The sequence below is a fragment of the Thamnophis sirtalis genome, unplaced genomic scaffold, assembly GCF_051295495.1.
Source record: "Thamnophis sirtalis isolate CommonGarterSnake01/CBP01778 unplaced genomic scaffold, rThaSir2_p1.2 scaffold_1, whole genome shotgun sequence".
Taxonomy (NCBI): Eukaryota; Metazoa; Chordata; class Lepidosauria; order Squamata; family Natricidae; genus Thamnophis; species Thamnophis sirtalis.
In genome coordinates, this window is record NW_028261381.1 from 116,162,308 (window position 1) to 116,182,001 (window position 19,694).

Genomic DNA, 19,694 nt, shown 5'->3' on the forward strand with positions numbered 1-19,694 from the left:
AGAATATAAAGAGGCATGAGAGCAAATAACTGAGTCACTGTGGCAGCGTTTGTATAAAAAAGATGTATCCTTATTCCAGTAATCGACAATAATTTCTTTGACCTTATTTTCCCATCACTCTTCCTGTGCATGTATTTGTAATTAAATGTTTTTCAATCTAGAGCAAGTATTCCCCAGACAGCCTTGTATATAACTTGTCTCTCCTCAGCCAACCAGCCTTGTAATTTGCTTTCTCCCTGCTTACCTGGAGCACATGACTATTGTTCCATATTGTAACCACCTAAGTGGCAAATTTCACAAGACTGTGATAGTTGCATATGTAGTATTTTTCATTTTTATGTCGTCTCATCTAAATAGCTCAGTTCTGCCAGTGTTTAATGTTGCCTTCTTTTCCTCATTAGTTTTGAAATAATTTTATACTTATGTCAAATAAAGTATGTTCAGTAAAGTATGAATAAATATTTATAATTAAATGACTTATTACAGGATAAAGTTGGTATACTTTGCAGTTGTTGTGGCCCACCAGTGGCCATTGGAGCTCGTGGCAGGTTCAGACAGTGAGAAGGTTGGGGAGGAATATGGGTCAGTCCTGGAGTCTGGGGAAGGCTCTGATGAGTGCTCTGCATCGAAGGCAGAGATGGGTCCAGGGCCATCTGACAGTTATCAGCTGTCTTTGGAGTTGGACATCAGTGGGGCAGAAGAACAACTGGAGCCTGTTCCCAGTGTGCACATGCACAGAGCTGCCAGGAGAAGGGAACAGCTAAGGAACAAGGTTTGACTCAGGAATAAAGCCACAAGTGGACAGTGAATGGGCCCTCCCATAGGAAATAAAGAGGAGCAAAAGGGGAGTGGAATTTTCAGGAGACAAGTAGTTCAATTCATTAAGATCTGTTCCTGACTTCTTGCCAAGTATTGTCTGCTACAGAGTGGCATTTGGAAGATATCGGCCGGGCAGCTCTCCAAGCCTGATAAAGGTCTATAGTGGTGCAATCTCTTGAAAGAATGGTGGCCGGGACTTTGCTGGAGAGGAATTCACTTTAAACTAAATAAAAGGGGTTTTGTCTGGACGAGGAGTTGGCTTTGTGCTTTTGGGAAGCCTAGGTCAGAACAGTAGTTACTTGGTCCAGTAATAGAGCTGGAAAACCTCTTGATCATCCAAAAACTCTATAGTGTGTGTGTGTGTGTGTGTGTGTGTGTGTGTGTGTGTGTGTACGTACCTACCTACCTACCTACCTACCTACCTACCTACCTACCTACCTACCTACCTACCTATCTATCTATCTATCTATCTATCTATCTATCTATCTATCTATCTATCTATCAGTGGTGGGTTCCAGATCCTGTTCCAACTGGTACGGTTGGAACGAGCCCGGCGGCATCCACATGGATGCGTGCAGTGTGCACATGTGTTTTAGTGCCTCCACAAGCCTCCATGACGCTCCAGCTGCTCAGTGGAGCGTCACGCAGGTGCTGTATGTGCAGTGCGTGTGCGCAAAAGTGCAGAAGACTTAAAAGACCAGTAAGGAGCTCAGGTGGGCGGGTGGGCCCTCCAGAGCACCGTACCAGAATGGTATCCGGTGTTCCAGGCAGGCTCCGGTACGCCTGAATCGGGTGTACCGCCTGCAACCCACCACTGGTGTGTATGTGTGTGCACATCCAATCAGGAAGATCTCTAGCATCCAATCAGGAAGATCTCTAGCATCCTGAATGTGTATCATTGTATATCAAGAGCTGTTGAAATGCTTAGAATGCTGACTGATGGCTGCCAGCAGTTCATCAGTTTGAGTCTCACTGACTCAAGATTGACTCAATCTTCCATCCTTCCGAGGTCAGTAAAATGAGGACCCAGATTGTTGGGGGCAATATGCTGACACTGCAAAAAACCCTGGAGAGGGCTGTAAAGCCCTGTGAAGTGGTATCTAACTGCTATTGCTATTGTAATGCATGCACGTTGTACTTGGAAACATATTGGCAATGGTTTGTTGGCTTCAAGATAATTTTTAGTTATCCCAGCTTGCATAGAATAACTTGACTGTGTTTGAGATAAAACAGGTTTTGGGTTGTGGTTGTATCATGCTAGGCAAAAACATTCTTAATATTAGCAGGAAATGCTTCATGAACCCAGTATGCTACTTCTGTGCCATTCTAAAAAAAAAAAAAGTTATATGTAAGCCTTGATTAACCAAAGTCATTATAGGTGACAGGGTAATAACTGATTATGACCAAGGCATATAAAAGAGGAGATGATAACAAGTTTGAATTAATGAATTATGTGAAAGAAACAAAAATAAGTGCTTCTGTATTTGTGATATTAAGAGAAAAAGTAAGGATATAATACATCTGAATGAACTTCTCACCTTGTGGAGTGGAATTTATGGTTATAAGCCAAGTGATAAAGGTGTTGGTTTTAATTATGGATAAAGGAGCATAGATATACAGTATGTCAGAAAATACATTTAGGCTATTTAGGTTGTTAATATGTATATAGGAAAGTAGGAATTGAGAGGATGGTGATAGTTTCATATTATTCTACAGTAAGTGGAACAAGGGTAGTCAACCTTTTTATACCTACCGCCCACTTTTGTATCTCTGTTAGTAGTAAAATTTTCTAACCGCCTACCAGTTCCACAGTAATGGTGATATATAAAGTAAGGAAGTAACTTTACTTTATAAAATTTATAAAGCAGAGTTACAGCAAACCCCCACTGCCCACCATGAAAGCTGGAACGCCCACTAGTGGGTGGTAGGGACCAGGTTGACTACCACTGAAGTGGAAGAACTAAAATGGACTTTTAAAAAACTGTAATATTAGGAGTCAATGTAAGTTTCAATATATTTATTTCTACAAATTTGGAAACATATTTAGGTGTATAGTGCTTGAAATATTTAATATAATCAATAGAAATATCAAATCTTGTCTCTTTACATAGAGATAGGATTTGATATATTGAACTGATATATTAGGATTCAGGGGAAGCAAACTAGATTTATTCCATTTTATCCTATAACCAGAATAATCTCCAAAATACTACACAGCCTTATAAATTTGCCAAAATATCAGCAGCAGGCAGAAATAATTTATACTCGTCCCCTTCCAATGTAATACCCTTAATATTTAAAAAAATGCCCTACATATGTAGGCTCAGGGAACTCACTTGGTAAAGGATAAGTCTACAGCCCTTTATACCTTACAATGGGCAAATGCATTAAACTGGCACATATTACTGAGACCTGGTTGTTTAACAACAAAAATATAGCCCTGTCAAAATTTGCCTTTCCAGACTTCCCAAATTGAAAGTTAGGGAGGAGTGGTTGTTATGATGGTATAGGAGACTTTTGATCAGACAAACCTGTGCAACTAAATGTACATGGAATGGGAAATGGGCATAAGCTAGAATTACTACTGGAATACTGATTGTCTAGAAATCTCTAGACGCACTTGGATATTGTCAGAGCTTCCAGGATGGACAGCCTTGGGGAACTTCAAACCTTGCCCTAGGGAGAGAGGGCTGGAGCGGTTTGTACATGATGGCTTTGGGCTTGCCCCAAATAATTTTGGCCTTAGTGCACATGCTACATCTAGTCTTTCCTTCTGTGAATATGAGAAATAACTGGCGATAGAGGACATTGATATCTACCCTTTACTGTAGTTAAATCACTTCTTCATCAAACTGCCTCATAGATACCCCCAATCTCTATAAAAGTAGAAGACCGTTAAAAGTAGAAGTATAATGATGCTAGTATAAATTAAAACATGGTGTTTCCTTTGTTCTTTTCTTATTTCATGTCTTTAATATATTTTGCCCACAATTTCTTATCCCTGTTCTATACTTTGCATTATGTTGCTTATCCAGAAGGTGAGCAGTATGATGAGTACAGTATGTCTAAAAAAGATTAAATGAGATTACCCACAAGTGCTGCATGGAGGATGTTATGTCTGTCACATATAATGATATTTTTAAACAAATGTGTGCCACATTTTCCTGTTATCGTTGAAATAACTGAATTTTTAAAATCTGATTGTTGATGACTAAAAGTTTTAAATATACCTTAAATTATATGGATTTCAACATCTAAAATTCTACATGTTGGCTGGAATATTCTGTGAGTTGAGGCCCACACATCTTCATACAGCTTAGCTAAGGAACACTGTTGTAACTTACTATGCTGAATGTTAAAAAAAGTATTTCTTAATGAGGAGCTCTGCTTCTTTTTAATGATCTCTCACTTTTAACAGTTTACTGTGAAGCCTTGTAGGTCTAATTCGTTTAACACAGATTAACTATTCCTGTTTGCTATGATTGTAATCCTTTGTAGTTGAATAGAAATCTGATAATGTAAATATTAAATCTTAGGGAGATAAGATGAATTCTATTTTCAGAATATTTTTTTCTGAAATAGGAATATTAATATGTTAAAATTTAAAATAATTATTTTTTAAAACATTAAAACTAATAGTTACCATCCAATTCTGAAGTAAAAATAAAAACAAAACAAAATAAAAATGGAAATTAGGAAGTTTCTGCCATCATGCACTGTGTCCTAGCCAAAATATTGATCCAATTGCCAAGTCTGATGCAGCAGAGTTTATAATCAAGATATTACTATATAAAATATTGTTGAAAAATTGACAAGACTGCTGTTTACTTTTTCTTGGAAACTTGTTCCAAGAAATAAAAGCAAAAGCTAATCACAGTTATTTAATCATTTTTCTGATATACGCTATAGGCTACTGCTGAACCTGATTTACCAGAAATGGGCAAAGAAGACCGGGGAAGTTATTCAAGAAGAAAGCTAGTCTCCAACTGGCACCGTTATGAAGAAAGTGAGAAAGAAACACAAAATGACAGTGGTGAATCTCAGCGTGGGACAGACTTCAGTGTACTGCTTAGCTCAGCAGGTAAGAAAGAAGAATCGCAAGCAGTAGTCAATTTCTATTGACTATTTGCCTGCAATTTGTCTTATAGTAATAACATTTGTCTTTATAGTAATGCATATTTGTCTTATAATAGTGACATTTGGAAAATTCCTGTGTTTGTTATTAGTTAAAAACCCATTACAAATTTAGAAGTTTTGGTCAATCTTTTTAGGAAAAAGGCTAGGAACCCCAAAAATGGCTTTAGATCAAGTTAGTTTGTAAGAATAACCTTGGGAGACAAGTGGAAGAGCCTTAGCCAGGCAATGATCAGTTAAGAGACAGACCACAGAAGGAATGGGGATGGAGAAAGGATCTTAAAAGGTACTCTCCCAGACAGTAAAGTCAGAGGAGGGAAGAAATGCTCTCAGACTTGTAAGGCTTTGTTATTGACCCAACAATAAAGGTAAAGTTACTGTAGGTTAAAAAGGTAAAAAACTCATGGGCTTTTTTTTGTGGGTGGGTGGGTGGAGTTAATTTCCTGTCTGGACTTCCTCAAAGAGCTGACAGTCCAGTGGCTCATTTATGTTGTAATATAAACAGCATTTTTAGAAGAGAATATATAGGCCCTTTAATTGCTGCTTCTGATCTGTTATTAAGCACTGATCATTTTTCTCTTAATTGCTAAGGCAAAATCACATAACAATAAGTTCTGGCAACTGTACTTGTTTTGCAACTGCAATTGAGACCAGCAACACACTAGTTAAATGAAGTGGTTGCTAAGTGAAGAAAAATAACAGGACTGTGATTGTGCTTACAATTTTACGCAGGACAACACATACTCACTAACTGTATATGACTGAGAACAAGATGCTGTGAGAGTTGTAAATGCGGGCATTGATTGAAAAATTACTTTTTCATCATCATTGTAACTGAATGATCACTGTTTGAGGCAGTCACTAAGTGAGGATGACCTGTAGCACTTAGGGACAAGACTACTATTTTTTTAAATAGCAATATAAATATTCAATATGTTTATATGGAGTATGATGTAAATTAGGCAACAACCAGTTTCATTGAATATTCAAGAGAAACAGATAAGTAGGCGAATCCCATTTTTATTTTAAATCTGGGAAGGTAAATTTATTTGGGATATTTGATATGCTATTTCTTTTGCATTGTCAGTATTGCCATTTCTGTTGTCATGATTATTACTTATTCCTATTATTATCAACAGTGTGGCCTTATCCTTGCCACTGATTCCACTGAGAGTATTCTGTAGTAGACAGATAAAGTAGCTTGGGCAAAAATGCACAAGTGCAGCAATAGAGGTCTCAGCAAAGAGGTTCCTTTTCAAATGACCTAGAAGATGAGTTGAAACAAGAGAAGAAAATATGAGTTCTCTGCCCCTATTTTAGCCGTATTGATCGTGACTGTTTAACTTGGAGCAATGTTTCAATGCAGTGCAAAGTGGATTGAACCAGCTCTCTAGCACCTTTGAGTACGCTCTTAGCTATAAGAGAGAATGACTTTTTATAGTAGTTTTTAATCAGATATTTGCTGTAAGGTTCAAGCTGTTTCAGCTTTTGGTGTGGCTGAAATGTTTGTTTCTAGGTTATGAGAATGTCTCTGCTTTTTAAAAAAAAAAATATCTTCATGAATGCTTTGTCATGGAGAGACTCCCTGATGGAAATAATTTTTGATCTTTACCCTGGTGTTGTTATAGTATAGTACTTTAAAAAATGATTCCATTATTTTGGCTTGGCATATTGTGATTTACTGCCACTAAGGAAACCAGCTATTAAATAAATTGCCTGATGCATTTTCTTTGTTTGATGTCTTTACTCTGTTTCTCTAGGTTCCATTATGTTTACACAAATTCTTATCTAATAGTTTTTAATGATATCATATGGATTTTGCGTATACATTTTGGAGTTGCAAAATTAATTCAAAATATAGTAACATAGGAAAAATGAGCTTGAAATGGAAAAACTGGTGGAATTCTGCTCTATTATTTCAAGGAGGAGAGGGATAAGCATGATAGATCTGACTTCTTTGATTTTGGTAGGTGAATGTTTGCAGTAGACCTTCTCTATCCATGGAGATTCTCTGTACAGAGCAATTTGGTGTAATTGTAAAGATGCTGATCTAGAAGCCTGTGACTTCACATTGTTGTGAACAAAGGATCAGTGACGTGCGGTGAAGCTTATGGCTGGTGAGGCAAAAAGAAAAAAGTGGCTTGACAGCGGGCAAAAAGAGATTTAAAGGAGGAGAAGCTACCGGGAGGGAGAGGTCCAGTGCGGGGAGAAGGACCAGTAGACGATGCGGCGCTGCACAGGCTCTGGGATGAGCTCGAACCAGTCCTCCACCCGCTGGAAGGGCCACTTCTCTGCCACACACCGCACCACGATGTCCAGCAGGGACTCCGGGCTCTGCGTCTTGCTCAAGGGCAGCACTCCGAACATGGCATAAGCCGCGGCCAGGGCAGAGGGGAAAGCGGTGGCAGCAGAGGAAGCGGCAGCGGCGGCCAATGAAGTTCCCGTGACACAAAGTGCCCTGCCGCTGCCGCCGCCTACCCACTGCCCCAGCCTGCAGCCAGCCCAGCACGGTGCTGGGCTGGCTGCAGGCCAGGGCAGCGGGCGGGCGGCGTCGGCGTGAATGTTGGCTTCGGTGGTGGCAGGGCACTTTGCATTGTGGGAGCCGCCAAGCGCCTTTGCTGCAGACCCAAGGCCGACATTCACACCGCCGCCGCTGCTCCAGCCTGCAGCCAGCCCAGCAGTTAAGTCTGTGGGCTTTACTTCTCAGTAGCACCATATTCGCTTACCATGTTTGTTGGCCATAAATTCCCAAGTGGCTTCCATATGCAGATTGCTTTAATTTCCCATGTTGGGGATGATAATAACAATAATGTCTTAATGCAGACTTTATCATTCTTAAGGGAGAGTTTTTGAAATAAGAGACCTCTAAGTCTTCTGACTATAGATGGTTCTGCTCTTGGCGGCTTCCGCGATGCAAAGTAGAGAGTTGAACTTGCTCGGAGCATGAACTTTTCCAACACAGGCGCATTTTACAAGCAAGGCTCCTGCTGCTAGATTGTGCAGTCACTCAACTGCAAGGCATGATTCGCTGCTCCCAGATCAGGAGGCGGGAGAATCACGTGCCTCCTTTGCATATGAACTTTTTCGCTTTTTAACCCTTGCTTAACTCTTAAAAAGCGAAAAATTCCTTATGCAAAGGAGGCCCATAGTTCTCTAGCCTCCCCCTACAGTTAACACTAAGCAGACTCAAAGTCACTGTGACTTGGAGTCTGGAAGCAACTACCTTGGCTTTTTTAATTATTTTTTTAAAAAATCTTTAAAATTCTTTCCTTTTTCTCATGACTGGTGAGGCCACGCCTCCCCTGCCTCTAGTGACTGCACGTCCCTGCAAAGGATAGTATCAATACTTGAAGGATATAGAAGAAAAAGCTGATAAAAACCCCACATGAAGTTTGTTTAAGATCAGGAAATTTAAAGAAAGAAACTGAAGGCTTTATTTTAGCGGCTTAGGAACAAGCTTTGCAAACTAATTTCATGAAGGTGAAAATTTAACATGTAACAAACAACAGCAAATGTTACCTTTGTAACAAAAAAGAATGCAACAACTCACCATTTGATTGTCTGGAGCAAAATTTGACAGATCACTACAAGGAGCTTCATGACCGTGTTGCCAAAATTATTCATTAGAATAAAACTTTGGGACCATCAATAGCAATAGCACTTAGACTTATATTTAGTTTAGATTAATTTAGTTTACTTTATTGTCATTGCACCTGGTACAACGAAATTAAATGCCATATATAAAAATAAAACATAAGCACACCCTTCATATTCTATACAATTGAATTGAAAAACCATAATATTGCCATTAATATACAGTAGTATGTAATATTCTATACAGTAGAATTCAAAATAGTTATTGTTCTGTGATAGAAGCTGTTTTTCAGCCTATTTGACTTTGTTTTTATTATCTGTCTGCCAGGTGGTAATAGTTAAAAAAAAAAGGTGCCCAGGATGAGATGGATCTTTAGGAATGTTTTCAACTTTCTTAAGGCAGCAGGAGCTATAAAGCTCTTCCAAAGATGCCGCTTCATGGTGCTTTACAGCCCTCTCTAAGTGGGTTACAGAGTTAGCATAGTGTCCCCAACAATCTGGCTCCTCATTTTATCGACCTTGGAAGGATGGAAAGCTGAGTCAATTTTGAGCTGTTCAGAATTGAACTTCTGGAGTGAACAATGCGGTAGCCTGCAGTACTGCCTTCTAAGCACTGCGCCACCATGGCTTTCCTTTTCAAGCTGAGTCCTTCGGGATTGGGTGGCATATAAATTCATTAAATTTCAATTTCAATTTCAAAATGAACGGGTTAAGATGGGTTAAGGACTTTAAGATCCAAGCAGAAAGACATTTTGTTTAAAACATACCTGATAATGATAGAACAAGCCAGTTATTAAAAAGAAGAAAATCTGGTTCATTGATGTTGCTTTTCTGGGTAAAGTTAGGATTGAGGAAAAACAACTGGGAAAAAAAAATACTGGGAATTGCAGATCAAAGTTAAATGCTTATGAAAAAGAAATCCATTGTTATATATTGTGATTAGTGTCTTTGGAGAGATACCTAAATGACTTCCTTTATATCCAGAAATACTGAAATTATCAGACCTGAACACCCTAATTAGTTTATTTTAAAAAGCACCCTTTTTGGAACTGCCTATATTTTTTGATGCTGCCTAATAATTTTTAAGTTCTTAGTTAAGACTTGAATTATTAACTTTCCTCCAGTCTTAGACTGTGAATCTAATTGTAGATTACCAACACATAATACAGAAAAATAAGGATTTTCACTTTATGTGAAATTTTCCATAAATGGAGAAACTCTCCATTGCAGATGTTCATCGTCTATGAATGGAAGGAAATAAGCCCACAATAAGGCTAGTATACAACTGAACTGAAGTAGAAGTCTAAACATATTTTCCAGAGGCATGAGCCGCTGAACTTAATTGGATGTGCTACAGAGTAAGCATGCATAGGTTTCCTTGTTTTTGCAGCCCATCACAACAGCCTCTATCGACTTGTTTCTTTTTTACAAAGATAAAAGAAAAATCGCTTCATGCCCTTCTTCCACTGTTTCCACTGCAGCTTACTAAATTGCTAAATTGATCCATCCCCAGCAGAGCAAAAACCTATGCGTATTTATTCAACAAGTAAAAAAAAAACCCCACTTAATCCAGTGGTTCTTACTACAGAGTAAAGATGCTTGCTGCGCCCAAATGTCTGTAATCTATTTTGTGGGGGATTATATCCTTTTTCTTTTATGTATAATCCAGTTTTGGAGTAGGAGAGTGCCCTGAATTTAAAGCTGTCCTCTTTAAATCTTTCAGGTCGCTGATTAATTTATTCATACAGTTTATATAGCCTATCTCATTTTTATGTGACCTTTCCCACATAGACAATGCAACTCATTGGTTTTATCAGATTGATGAAAGACTAAGCAGTTCTATATCAATAAAGCCTGATTAGCACAGGCTAAGAAATCAGAAGCTGCACCTTTCATGTAACAGCAGTTTCCTCTTGGGATTTCCCCATCTACATCTGTAGTTTTAATTTAACAGGAACATGGAATGTCAACATTAACTATTTATTTTAGTGAAGTTCTGATATGATTTTTTTCCTCCAGATTAATAGATATGTTAATGCTTATTAAGTGATTACTTGTCAGATCGATTTCTGTTCTAGAAATTGAAGCAAACACATGTTGCGGTTTTCCTTGCTCGCGAAGGAAAAAAAGACCACAAATAAAAGAAAGAGGGAGTGGAAAGGAAAGAATATCTCACGTGCCAATAGGAACTTCTGTTTCTGTAAATCCAGTGCTGTGTGTTTTGAACAAATCTTTATCAAGGGGGTTACAAATAAAAACTAGACTTTCATGAGGTATTTTGTTAAAAGGGTCTGTTAAAGAGGTTGGCCATAAAAATTGTCAGGGTTCTCAGAGACACGGGGGGAATTTCTTGATACTTTTGATGGACAGCTTTGTTTCAGATATTTATTCTATCAATTGTTACAAATTCTGCATTTATAAATTCCTATCCTGCAAGATGATCTGAGGAAAGATAACTTTGTAGAAATGAAGATTTATCTGGCTGCTTAGAAATGATTGATAAATAAATACAATTATATGGTGGCACAATGGTTAGAATGAAGTACTGCAGTCTACTTCTGCTGATTGCTGCCTACCTGTAGTTCCGTCAGTTAGATTCTGAATGTCTCAGATTCTTGGGGGCAATATGATGACTCTGTAAACTTCTGAGAGAGGGCTTTGAAGCAGTATATAAGTCTAAGTGCTATTGCTTTTGCTACAAGTTATTATGATTATAAAATGTATAGAATACCCCTCTCCCACCAATCTCAAAGTCTCTAGGTGGTGTATGAGACAAGCAAGCAATCATAAAGCTTTTTAGAAAAGACAGAGTTGTAAAAACTCTGGGATGTAGAGAATTATAGAAATGACCAGGAAGCTAATATTCACAAACCTTTAAATAAATAAAAGGACAGAAGCATTTCTTAAATTTTGGGAAGAAAGGGATTATGGAGAGATTCAAACTGCCTCTTGTCTACTTCATTGGTGTTAAGAGGGACAGGAGAAAAAGCACAATCAATTCTGCAATATTTTGTTACTATAGACCAGGGATGTCAAACATCCGGTTTGCAATGTAGTTGGATCTGACCTGCGGGACCATCCTGGTAAATATATGGGGCCAGCCCACATACCTTCGGCCCGGTCTACCCAGTGTGAAGAGGAAACATGCCAGCAGTTTTGCAAATGGCATCAAGCTGACCACACCCACCCAGTTGGCCATGCCCTCACAGTTGGCCCTGCACACCCACCCAGTTGGCCATGCCCTCACAGTCAGCCACGCCCAGTGAGTGGCATCAAGCTGGCCATGCCCACACAGTTGGTCACAGTTGACCATTCTCCCACCTCAAGTCAACTCCAGTCCTGATACAGCCCTTAATGAAATTGAGTTTGACACCCCTGCTATACACAATAAAGTATAATTCTAGCCTTTTTGTAAGACTGGATTCTTGATCTCTACTTGGTAGAATTGTTTCTGGAACATCACAAAAGTGCAAGAAATTTGCAAACCCCTCATATTGTACCTTGGTAGACTTTCAAATAACTGATAGATAACCAGCCATAACATACTGATAACCAATACAACTCCTATGACAAAAGCAGTATGTGGCAGAAATAAGACTGCTCAGTTTTCATATTTTCAATTGCATTTTGCACCAGTGGAAATTTCCAGATGATCTTCAAGGACAGATCTATTTAGTAGAAAAGATTACATCATCCAGGTGAGATGTGGCTTGAGTAATCTTTGGTGCCTCTTATTCTCAATAACAGCAATTGGTGCATTGGCAACAGCTAGTTTAAGGCCTTCTTGGCCACTGACTTCACCTGCTCTTCAGGGAGTAACCATTTGACCTAGTTTGGGGTCAAAAATAATCCTGCCATTGGACAGAATCCTTTAAAACATTTTTGATCACCACACTAAAATGCTTTAGAAGATAGTCTGTTCTTTCCCTCCTGGATTTCTGGTGAACGGTTAAGATCTAGGTGTATTACAGAAAGGGGGCATGATATAATGCAGGTTTAAAATTGGCATGGGTATAGTTCTGTTTATCTTTTTGATAATTTTCTTGTTAATTATGTTGATATTATACATAATTTTATATATTTTGAGTGTGTGTTTAGTCAGTGATATTATGTAAAATTGGCATGAGTATAGTTCTGTTTATCTTTTTGATAATTTTCTTGTTAATTATATTGATAGTATACATAATTTTATATATTTTTGAGGGTGTTTTTAGTCAGTGAAATTATATAAATTGCTAGATAGTTAAAATCTTTGGGCATGGGCAACATACAAATGAAATAATATACTAATTCAAGAGCATTAATTTTATCTGATAATGGTCTTGCAGTATAAAATGTTATACTTTATTTAAAACAAACTAACCATTACAAGTTAAACATCTATATTTCTTTCCAGTTTTGCTAACTAGATATGTTTCAGATGTTTTTCATTCCAGTTTTAGATTATACAACTGACTAAAAGCAAGGAAAAAATGCCAGATTTTCATTTTCAGTATATGCAGTAGAAAATCATTTATCACAGGGCGTTTGAAGATAGTTTGATGATGACAATGATTATGTGCTATCAAGTTGGTATCAACTGTCGGCAAACACATAGATTTTCTCCATGAGAAGATAGTTGAATATAAACAACAAAGAAATTTATAGACAAGGATAAGAACATTTCGCAAAGCAGATTGTTATAAGAAAATTCTTGTATAGGTGAGGGAAGAATGCAGTCTTTTTTTTTTTTTTTGATAAATTGCTTAAATTATATATTTCAAACTGTGAGGAGTTATACATTATTTATAAATATTTTTTAATATTTTAATTTAATTAAAAAAGCAAAGGCACACAAACATTACCATTTGTATTATGAAATATTTCTCAACAATACAGTTGAATAAACCATGGTAATTTAAAAAAGCAAATGACTAAAAGATAAATAGTGTTTTAAAGCAATTTCTCCTCTTATTGGTCATGTTCAGTTCTACTTAAGATTTTTCTGAAATACATACTCCAATACATTTACTTAGAATCTGCTTCCTAATACATGCATTTATTCTCTCCTCATTCCCAATCCCTAAAAATATTATTTCATTTATTATAATATATAACTATATTAAATATATTTATATTTGATAAACATACTTAGATTTAAATAAATAAATATTTATTTTTCTAAAACTCCAGCTTCTATTTATTGCCCATATAGATGCAGGACAAAACCTGGTGGCTTTTTGTGAAAGCTGTTCATTTTTCAATTAAGATGTAGAGATTTTATTTGCTGTTTCTTTACCAAACCTTCAGTGGATTTGTACTTTCTGCTGAGAATGTGAGATTATATATTTTGGTTTCTTAGCTTTGTCTCTGATCTCTTGAGAATTAAATAGACTCTGCAAGCTTTGACATAAGAAATATCGTAAGAAACTTAACAGTAAAAGAGGCCACAAATATCCTTGGTTTCAGTATTAATATCAAAAGTACAGATACTTCAGTTTTCACATACTATGTATGCCATAATATAATTCTTACGGAGTGGAGATACAGGCCTACATTCTGTTTATACCATATACCAATCATGACAAAAATAATAGTAATTGCCAATAAGAAATACAAAAAAGTCTGTATAGTGGATGTTGTAGTTGCTGAAGACAACAGAATAGAAGCAAAAGAAATGGAGAAAATCACAAAATACAAACACTGATACAAGGAATAGAATGACTGTGGCAAAAAAAAGCAAAGACAGCACATGAAACATCCAAAAATATCTGCAGCACCACTAATCCTATCGGTTAATTGTAAAAGGCAGCTTACATCCTGTGACAATATGTTTAACACCATTAAACAACAATATCTGCCTATTGAAGATCCTTGGGAAGGATTCAGTAAGTGGAATCTCTACATCTGGCTGATTATATCACCAAACATTATACATCAATATTGATTGATTTTTAAAGTTGTGTTAATGTTTAGAAGCAGGGCAGCTAGATTTTGATGCTTAGTTTATTAAGCACTGACTTAATGTGAAGGGAAACCCTTGCAAGAGTAAAATCATGAAATAACTCAAAATTATTTTTTAAGCAAACTAGATTCTATACTTTTATTTTGAGCATCCTTTGAAGCTTAATAAACACAAGAAAAGCCATAATATTAATAGTATAACATAAGATTTTCCCCAAGTGACTGAGCCAAAATAATTCAGCTCTATGATTCGTCTAAGTAATAATTCTACCCAAGTTGAGTACTACATTATAGTATACTAATATTATGTTACTGTTTTACTATGGCTCTCAAATTAGAATGCACAACCATCAGCCTAGAACAATGCACATAAAAGAAAGGTTTTCCATAATTTTTAGAAAGCATCCTTTTTTTAAGGCATAGTTTCACGTTACTATTTTTAATGCTTTTATCATTTTCAGCTATATGAATTGTAGATGAAATACCATCTTCCAATATTTTTTAAAAGTTATGATAATGATGTTGCCTTATTTTGTATTTTATGTAATATATTTGGGAATTTGGGACTAACCAGCATGCTATGCAAATTGTGTTTTTATGTGTTATGTCTTCAAATAAAATATGAATAGCAGTTGATGGTATGAATAAAATATATCTGATTTTATATACAGCTCTGCACAGTTCAAACAATATACTAGCTATATAAATTCATTGATTTTGGTATCTTGTAAAAATTCAGGAACTCCCAAATGGATAATAATTTAAAATAATTTCCTTTATGTTCACTTGTGTCTGATTTTCAAAGACTGCTTAGAAAAATCCCTGTAGTTTTCCTGGTAAAGTTTTTCAGAAGGGGTTTGCCATTGCCATTGCCTTCTTCCTGGGGTTGAAGGAAAGTGACCAGCCCAAGGTTACCCAGCTGGCTTTATGCCTAAGGCATAAATAAATTTAAATAATTAAGTTTATTATAAAGGAACAGTAATTTCCTCTGCAGAGCAAGTATCAGTTCAGATGGCCAGTTTTGTAAAGTTGCAATCTGCCCACCAAGAATGATAACTTGGGTATGTTTTAAAAGATTGTTTAAAAGTCCCTCTTCTATTATTTTTATAAATAACTCAAAGTTTGTTTTCCTATTTTCTCAACCTTCTGACGTAAGTTGGACTGAGAGTGGTGACTGGCCCAAAGTCATGTAGCCAGCATTGACGAAACTAGAACTCACAGTCTCCTGGTTTCTAACCTGGTACCTTAACCACTGGACAAAACTCTCTCCTCTGAAAAGCAAACAATAACAAATAAATACAAAACACTCAGGCTTAATACTAGGTTTTGGATAAAGTTTTATTACATTGTATTCAGCATTCCACCGCATCAAAACAATTAGCATTTAAGATTATGATTTTGGAGTAGTAAGAATAGATCTTTCGGACATTTGGACTCATTGGCATACTTAATAGGCTATTTTGCTAAAATTGCTCTGCGAAATTCATTATTGTATTTCTTTGGGATTTAAAATGAAAAAAACTTGATCTAAGTTTAGGCTTCAAATAGTCTTGACTAAGCTGTTTAATAGTTTAATAGAAAGAAGGACTAGGGGAGACATGAAAGCTGTGTTCCAATATCTCAGGGGTTGCCACAAAGAAGAAGGAGTCAAACTATTTTCCAAGGCACCTGAGGGTAGAACAAGAAGCAATGGGTGGAAACTAATTAAGGAGAGAAGCAACTTAGAACTGAGGAGAAATTTCCTGACAATTAGAACAATTTATCAGTGGAACAGCTTGCCTCCAGAAGTTGTGAATGCCCCAACACTGGAAGTCTTTAAGAAGATGTTGGATAGCCATCTGTCTGAAACGGTATAGGGTTTCCTGCCTAGACGGGGTTGAACTAGAAGACCTCCAAGGTCCCTTCCAACTCTGCTATTGTATTGTATTGTAAACTGCATTAACCCTGCTAAACCAGAATTCATTTGACTTGAGAAAAAAAGATTACTGCAATTCCCGAAGGCAAAAAATAGGAGTTGTGAAATGATTTAGATGGTTTCCGTAGTTATATGAACAAAAGCATTATTTTCTTACAAAATCAATCAGGTTCCTTTAATATATACCAAGATATTAGCCATTTATAAGAAAAAAAATCAGAAATTGGCAATTGTAGGCTGCATAACCATCTGTTCAACATTTGCTTTCTAAAAGTTCCCAACATTACATACTTTTTTCTTCATCAAGCAAGCTGTTCCTTTTTTATACATTTTGTTGTGTTAAAAGCAGGAAATGTCAATTATTTTTTTTTGCACTTAAAACTGAATTTGGAAGTCCTGTGATTTCAAAGAATGTATATCTTTACTATTTTAGCAGATTAGACTGCATTAAATGACATATATTATTTCGCTGAAAATGCAAGGAACTAACTTTAATCATTATTATACTTTATGCCTATATATATAATTAAATTACATCATAGAAATCTTATTAATTTGATCATTTGTCTTCCAGAATTTGTTTTACTGTCTGATCATAAGGAGAGGAGATATATAGCTGGAATGATCATTGTGATCCTTAAATAAAAGTATTGTTTTGAAAAAAAAAGTGTGTTATTTATACTTACTGCATTTTAGGTGATAAGAATAGACCAAAAAGTGCCAACTGATTCATTGTTTTGTTAAAGAGCTGTCTCATAATTTTAAGCATGTACTATAATAGGCTCAGTTTAATAGTCTGAAAGATAAGCATAGCCCTTTCTGGAGCTTAGAGGATATCTGTTTAGGTGTCACTCTGACTTTTTCCTTCAGAATGAATTTATTACTATAACTAGCCTGGTGTTTTCTTTTCTTCTTAAGTCTGGTTGTTAACGTTCTTAGCTTTCTGCCAACTTACTGTTATCAGCATGTCAGAATAAAGCATAAGAATACTTAATTGCAGCAGTATTTATGATAAATCATTCATACTTTTTGTTGCCATTTGCTTTCATTTTAAATATTTATTCTTTAGATCATATGCCTACTTTGGTTAATTTCCCCAGTAGAGACTTGGAATGTTTTCTAGAGCCATCCAACCATTGTTACTGTCAAAGTGATGGTAACAGGGTCAGACTTTATATCATGTCAACTGGCTGAATGATTTTCTGAAGGTTCTAGAAGTTACAAGTGGAGAAAAGCTTCTCATTTCAAGAAGCCTTAAAACACAATTATAATACTTTTATGTACCTTGTAAATTTAAGAATAGAATAGAATAGGAATAGAATAGAATGGAATGGAATAGAATTCTTTATTGGTCAAGTGTGATTGGACACACAAGGAATTTGTCTTTGGTGCATATGCTCTCAGTGCAGATAAAGAAAAAAATAAATATATTCATCAAGAATAATAAGATACAACACTTAGTGATAGTCATAGGATACTAATAAGCAATCAAATCATACTAGGAAACAATAAAATCAATATAAATTGTAAAAATACAAGCAATATGGTTATAGTCATAACTGGGAAGAGATAGGTACTATGAAGGATGAGAAGAAGAATAGTAATACAGTCTTAGTAGATAATTTGACAGTGTTGTGGGAATTAATTGTTTAGCAGAGTGATGGCATTCGGGGGGAAAAACTGTCCTTGTGTCTTGTTCTGGTGTGATACAGTCAGCTCAGTGGTGGGTTGCAGGCAGTACGCCCCGGTATGGGTGTACTGGAGCCTGCCCAGAGCACCGGGTACCGTTCCGGTGCGGTGCTCTGGAGGGCCCACCCACCCGAGCTCCTTACCTGTGCTGTAAGCCTTCGGTGCTTGCGCACATGCGCATGGCGTGTTCAGCGCCTGTGTGACGCTCCGCCGAGCAGCTGGAGCATCGCAGAGGCGTTGTTGGCAGGTATGACGCATGCATGTGCCACATGTGAGCACGCATGTGTACATGCGCGCTGTGACCATCTATGTGGGCGACGCTGGACCTGTCCCAACCGTACAGTTTGGAATGGGATCCATAACCCACCACTGAGTCAGCTTTACCCATGCTATTGCTCTCAATTGCATGACATCCTCTTTGGGAAGAATTGCATCCGCATATAGTAGATACTTAACAAATTCTTAATCTGAAAGTGCTACAAATAATCAGATTTTTTTCATGAACTAAAATGTTGAAAGCATGTGCCAAAGGAAGGCCATCTGATTCACCTCCTTGTAAAGGTTGAAAATGAGTCAGTCAAAGGTGTCCTCTTTTTTTCCTGGAAGCCTTCAGAAGTTCTTATTTCTTTTAAATAATAGCATCAATTGTCATTCAGATCAGAAACTTATTCTTTTGCATTGCATATCTAGAAAGTACTCAGTACCTCATAATTTTTACTATTCTTTGTATATTTTTTACTATATTCCTTATATTTTGTCTTATTTATATTTCTTCTAATAGTGCATTTGACTTATCACTAATCTTCAGCTAAAAACCAAAATATATTAGGTTCAGGCATATCCATTTGTGGGTATCAGAATAGTGGGCCTTGCCCAGTCATGATTGCCATCTTGATTTTTATGACTCTCCCAGGAGATGTTATTGCTTATGTTCCCCTTTCTAGCCCTAATTTTAGATATGTTAGTAATCTTAACCACCATTAATGATGATCAAGTGTTAGGTTTCTGGCATGTTGATGTTGTATAAACATTTGTATTCACTCCTCATGATTAATACATGAGCATACCTACATATTGCTTTGGTTCTCAATTATATATCTGATTCATGGCAACAACTATAGTACCAAATAAACCTATATAATATGCCTAACTGCTTTATGTTAGCCAACGTGTAGAGTGAAATATTTTTTAGGCTCCTCTTTCCTAAACAATTCTATAGATCCTGCACAGAAACAAAATGGCAAATGTTCCCACTCATAAACAATTATAATGCAAAGTTAGATTTGGGATACGTTGGAGAAAGAAGCTAGTGAAGTAAAAAACAAAACAAAACCAAGGGAAGCATCTCTTCCATAGATACGAAATTACATTTCCCTGATTGGAGACTAAAGTGTATAAGAATTCTGAACAATGCTTAGATCCAGAAGCAGATTGGCAATGAGTTCAACTCATGGAGCAGAGGAGTAACATCTGCTTTTCTGGAGGCATCTATAATTGCCATGCTGCTGCATTCTATACCAGCTGAAGAGAGCAAGTTTTGTGTAGTGGTTAAGCCATCAGGCTATAAACATGAAGACTTTGAGTTCTAGTTTTGTCTTAG

At 36.6% G+C, this 19,694-nt stretch overlaps 2 protein-coding genes across 2 annotated transcripts in view; one reads left to right on the plus strand and one right to left on the minus strand.

Annotated features, from left to right (window-relative positions):
• CHRM5 (cholinergic receptor muscarinic 5) overlaps positions 1 to 19,694 on the minus strand; it is an 84,084-nt gene that overhangs the window by 41,364 nt on the left and 23,026 nt on the right. The gene's annotated exons all lie outside the window — the stretch shown is intronic.
• Positions 1 to 19,694, plus strand: part of AVEN (apoptosis and caspase activation inhibitor) — a 138,300-nt gene that overhangs the window by 33,258 nt on the left and 85,348 nt on the right. The window contains exon 2 of the mRNA XM_014062229.2: positions 4,729 to 4,900. Within this exon, the coding sequence (XP_013917704.2) occupies positions 4,729 to 4,900 (172 nt within the window). The remainder of the gene's footprint in view (positions 1 to 4,728; positions 4,901 to 19,694) is intronic.